At 36.4% G+C, this 5475-nt stretch overlaps 1 protein-coding gene across 2 annotated transcripts in view; it reads right to left on the reverse strand.

The window, feature by feature from the left end:
• Positions 1–265: 265 nt before the first annotated feature.
• Positions 266–5475, reverse strand: part of LOC139847331 (ADP-ribosylation factor GTPase-activating protein AGD5-like) — a 5966-nt gene continuing 756 nt past the window's right edge. The window contains exons 2-11 of one of the 2 annotated variants that reach the window (XM_071837000.1): positions 4676–4734; positions 4488–4578; positions 3756–3810; positions 3555–3645; positions 3220–3448; positions 2504–2687; positions 2005–2183; positions 1335–1580; positions 789–847; positions 266–703 (exon numbers count right to left, since the gene is read on the reverse strand). In XM_071837000.1, the coding sequence (XP_071693101.1) occupies positions 484–703; positions 789–847; positions 1335–1580; positions 2005–2183; positions 2504–2687; positions 3220–3448; positions 3555–3645; positions 3756–3810; positions 4488–4578; positions 4676–4734 (1413 nt within the window). In that variant the 3' untranslated portion in view covers positions 266–483. Of the gene's footprint in view, positions 704–788; positions 848–1334; positions 1584–2004; positions 2184–2503; positions 2688–3219; positions 3449–3554; positions 3646–3755; positions 3811–4487; positions 4579–4675; positions 4735–5475 lie in introns of both variants that reach the window. The other variant, XM_071836999.1, reaches the window with a different exon arrangement.

Raw genomic sequence — 5475 nt, forward strand, 5'->3', positions numbered from 1 at the left:
AAACTGTTGTTTGCAGTGGCGCAACTCCTGTTAGGTGGGGCCGTTTATACACTTCTGGATAAGGCTTTCCCATCTACGTCGACGATGATGTAGTTTTAGTTATCTCCATGGCAAAGTTTGCATATATGCAACAGATATATAAAACAGTGTATTAGATCTAGTCCAAGGTTTACATCATAAACATAATTGAATTGAATTGTAAGATGACCCTATGAGCACGATTTTTAACAAATCGGTTAATTTTAAAAGAAAACGCATCCTGAAACTGCTACTCAAAAAATCTAACATGAATTCTACTTGCAATGATATGAAATATCATTTACGAAAGTAACATATTCAGCGAGAAAGAAACTAAATTGTACGTATTTCTACAATTAGTTTGCATTTACCGATAAGAAAATATCTATTTTCCTTCTTCAACTACTTTTTGTCGTATAATATAAATAATAAATCGTGTACTACGTATTTTTAAACACTATAGGATCATGGTTTTGAGAACATCCCTTGAGTCAACGACGAGAAATCGAAGTCTTTAGCAGATTGTGTAGGAGATGTAGATGATGTTGGAGTAGGGGATTGTGATTTCGATGGTCCAGATGGCCCCACGTTGTTGAAACAAACATTTTGCGTCATTGATCCTGGTAACGATGCTCCGGAAGATGCCATACCGTTGGTAGTGGCATTTAGACCCATGGGGTAAAAGCTGCAAGACATATTAGCTAATTAATAGCTAGATAACAACAATATAACAAGACGATATAAGCGTACATAGAAGTATAGAACCATACTTGGATGTTGGAACCTGACCCGAATTTCCACTTGAATTCGCTGCTCCCATGTTTCTCATCTAGTCAAAGGGCAAACAAAACCAATTATTTGATTGCTCACAACATAAAGAAGATTATAATTATAAAAATGAATAAAAGGAGACCAGAATGCATTATGACTTGAATTTGAAAACTGTAGAGGTGGCAATTTTGTTCCATTGGCTTAATAATCAATCAACTTATAAAAAAAACTTTAATTTTAGCTTATTTTAGAAACATTAAGCGGTCCTTTTAAGCATCTAGGATTCTAAATTAGTTCAACCCATAAATGGTACACCGTTTTAAGAAAAAGGAATTCCTAAAAGAAGATGAACGTTGACTGGTCCTATTTTATTAATGTTGTAGCACTATTTATTCGTTCAAGCCGACGTGACCTGGCCTGTTTTAACCCGTGCTCACAATGACCCGTTACCCACTCTACCCGAGTCACTCATCTTGTCAACGTCAACACCACTTGATAGCTTCAGTCATCATCAACCAATAGAGCTAAGATTTTATGAAATTTACCTGCTGTAAATAATTTTCTATTTCTTCTTTTCCGCCAGCTGGCATCATCATTCCGGGAAATTGGTAGACCGCATTTGGCCAGTTTTGATTGGGCAAGTTTGTACCACCAGACACTGGCTGTTGCCCGTTTCCAGGAAATTTAGGCAAGCCTCCAGATTTAGCTGCAGCCGCCATGAATAAAGATTGTTGTTGTGCAAGCATCGCAAGTTGCTGCTGATGAAGAGAATACGGTGTGGTTGCATTGCCCTGCTAAAAGTAATATTTAGTAAATAAGGTAGGAAACATCTTCAACTATATGTTATAGGAGTTTAAATTGATCACTACGTGCAAATATATATATTTTTTTTTTTTGAAAGGCAAGCTTGCATCAGTCCGGACCGAAGCCTAGTCATCATTTGCACACACACACGCGCTTTCGGGCAGGAAAACCGAACCACACTCTGAGGATCCGACCCTTAAACCATCCCGAGGGGCAGGCGGGCCGGATCTTAGTCCCGGAGCGGGTCGGTAAAACCTTCCCTTTGGGCCACCTTCAAGGAATATATTTCAATTCCTAGAGCGGGTGACGAGGTTCGAACCCGAGACCTCTAGCCCTGCGAGTACACTACGTGCAAAATATATTGATCTAAAGTAAACATCCAAGCAAAAGATCCATGAGAATAAACTATACCTTCTCGAAAAGGCTCAGAATATCACTTTTAACATCCTTTTGAGGTTTTTCTGATGTATTATTCTGTGAGATCGGAGGTGGATCTTTGAATAATTCATCAATTTCGGAGAAGGACTTGGGTTTGCTATCTACAGGTTTTGCAGGGCTTGTTGCGCCTGTTGCCGATGTTTCACCAACAGCTGCAACACAATGAAAGATTACGCAACTGTAATAGGGTAGAGGTGGCATACTGTGAAGGTTGGTTAACAGGTCAAAACAGGTTTGGTGGTCAAAAATGGTTATTTTCATATGGGTTGAGTTGAACTGAAACACTGTTAGTCCAAAAAAACTTCTTTCAGAAAAAAATGTAAGTTTCAGACATTGTTAACAATATTATGTGACTTAAAACAACAACTAAGCTTCTTAGATAAACAACTTGATGGTTTCATGTTTAAATAAATAAATAAATAAATAAATAAATAATAGTTATATCTTGGGGTTAGGGTAACTGAGGGTATACATTGAAATCCTGCCCATAAATCATCTGCAGGAGCTGCTTTTGAACCATTCTCAGGTGGGCCATCTTCCATAGACAGCATATCAAAGAGATCAGTAGCAACCTCCACTTTAGGAGAAGATACAACTTTCGCAGCTTCCTTTGCTGCCGCAGTAGATGGGACCGCGCGCTCAGGTTTTTGTATCACCTGTTAAGGTTTTAGAGGATCTGTGTGTAAGTAGGTTAATAGAATCCTTGATAAAAAATCGCTTAGTATTATGATAATTGATTCTGTTAACATGTCTACGGTACAGAATGCAACTTATTTTACGTTATAAAGCCTACTCAGTTACATGGTCTTCTGATAGTTTTTATGCTTTAAATTGCACTCTTTAAATTGCACTCTTGAAACCTCGAATCTAAAAGGGCTATATTGGGTTATAGACTAATGGTATAGCAAACTCTGTTAAGCCATAACTAACCATACAATTTTAACTGCTTTTAAAAATTGTACAATCCCATATGAAAAATCAGTCAAGAGCGATAAAAACCAAACACTCAAACCGGTAGGTGGCTACAATCAGCTCAGTTATCAGCCTTAGTTTGAAAAACATTTTCTGGTTTAAAGTATTCTCAAAAACTAGTTCTCAATCTCATTAATTTTCCCTAGATCTTTTTTTTTCAATCACTATTCATTTTTTAAATTATTATTTAAGAATAGTAATGCAAACTTGACATACAGGTTCAGATCCTGTTGGAGGCACAGGAAGACTGTTTTTTGTAGCAGAGACATTGCTCTTTATACTACGCGCCTGAAAGCTCCTTTTTTCATTAGATGGATTTTCAGAAAAACGAGAGTGCACAAATCTTTCAGCCGGTTTTTGCGATTGTGCAGGGGCTTTATTTTCTTGAAACCTAGAAGGTGAACTAGGTCTTCCATCTTTAGCAACCCATCTCTTTTCTTCATATCTTTTTGAAAAAACAACAGATATACGTAGTTAAGAACTGAAAATACTGGATGATGACGTTATCTTAGAGGGATCAGATTCTTTTTATCTGAAAAAAAGATACTTACTTTGCTCGTATGAAATTTTCGATACCAACCCTGTCGTAGTTGGAAGGTAGTTCTGCTTCCCAATAACTATTTGATTTCGCATTTCCCATTGCTGTATACACAACACGAAAGCAAATCGATAATGCATTTTTTTACTCTTCTTTAACTTACTCAAAACAAAACCTTTCGCATGTAGAAAGTTAAAAACTTGGATGGGCTTACACTGGATAAGAGCAACTTGTTCCGGAAGCCAGGTGTCTAGTGTCGCAGATCTCACCTGCATCAGCATTAACTATCAATAATTTAATGTACAAAACATTTGTTTCTATCAAGGGTATATTGCCTATAACATATGACACATTTTGCAGTATAAGATAAAGGAATCATGATTGTGGTTATAAAAACTGCACTCTGATAGTCATAATCATATCATATGTATAATGAAACTGTGAAGATTATATTCAGATCCAATGTCTGCACCTAGAGGGTCAAAGTCAATGTAATTCAGTAGTAGCCATTTAAAGACATTAATTTTGCAATGAACAGTAGTTTCACGAAAATTCATTATCACGTAGATGAAAAATATAATAATTCATAACTAGGATGATTCATCGCCAAATAATACAGTTGAGTCACCAAATACGCATTAATCAAGAATCACTTTAGGAATCAAGTAAAAGAAACGGATAACCTAGATTCAACCATTAATTAATCGACAGCTGTACAAAAGCACTGCACAATCAGAGGCTAGAAAACAGCATATAATGAATAAGCCATGTATTCACTTCTCTTAGTTAATAAACGATGCATGTTCAGCTGACTATTACATAAAAGAACATCTGTTTGGGCACAAAAAATATAGACACTGAATAGGTACATATGTATGAAAGATTATATGCAACCACATCTACGTAAGATATAGGTAACAAGCAAAACTATTAATCGGTTTATCACCTTCGAAATGTGGACTCCAAGGCTTCGGTGGATTCCAGAGCATTGCATGCATATAAAGATGCCAAGATTCACACTAGCCCATCGAGGACCTCTGCCAAGTGAAAAACCAAGTCCAGCATTAAAATTAGCATTAGCATTCAACATGCGTAAATAAGATTTCACATACTTATCATAAATAGAACACATACTTAGCTTTGCAATCAGCACATTCCCTATTCTCTGGTAATTTGAGAAGCCCTTCCAGTATCTGTATACAAACTTTGCATTAACATCAATTGACACAAAACATACAAAACTACTGGAGCAACAAGATGTGAAGAAGATGAAATGAGATGTATCATGTATAAACGAAGGGGGAAGGGGTAACAAATAAAAGGTGACGTTAGCACGAGGAAAAAGGGAAAAAGAGAATCAAAGTGGCCAACAACTTGATAGAAAAATTAAGAAGGAATTTGTTAACGACAGCCCTGTACATTGCAGTTATGTTTGACTTTAATGTGGCGGTTTTCGAATTGTACAAGCTTTTTATGCACCTTAACGACAACCCTTAGGGCTGTCGTTAGCATTTTCCAAGAAAGGAAAATGTAATTCTAGAGCTAGTTTATAAATATTAACCGCACAATAAGAGTGCAACCTTTCAACTCAAAGCTTTAACCACCAAAACTGAACAAAAATAATATCCCGTATAGTCGGTATCTTCATCATTAAGTAAAAAGAAAGAAAGATTCCGATGATTCCCATACGGTAAGTATATCATGGATAAAGACCCTATGCAATAAGCAAAAGGCTGGTGAAAGATATACACGTAACGTTCTTATTCATAGACGATTTGCCTAACTAAAGCCACATTGGATCGCCAAACACTTTAAAAGTTTCATTAACTAAACCACACCTGAGAAGAACAGCTAGCTTACATAACTAACAAGCAATCTATAAAAGAGCCTTGAATGTCTTACCTTGATTAAAAAGATAATATCAATCAATCGTT

The sequence above is a fragment of the Rutidosis leptorrhynchoides genome, chromosome 5 (genome assembly GCF_046630445.1).
Source record: "Rutidosis leptorrhynchoides isolate AG116_Rl617_1_P2 chromosome 5, CSIRO_AGI_Rlap_v1, whole genome shotgun sequence".
Lineage (NCBI taxonomy): Eukaryota > Viridiplantae > Streptophyta > Magnoliopsida > Asterales > Asteraceae > Rutidosis > Rutidosis leptorrhynchoides.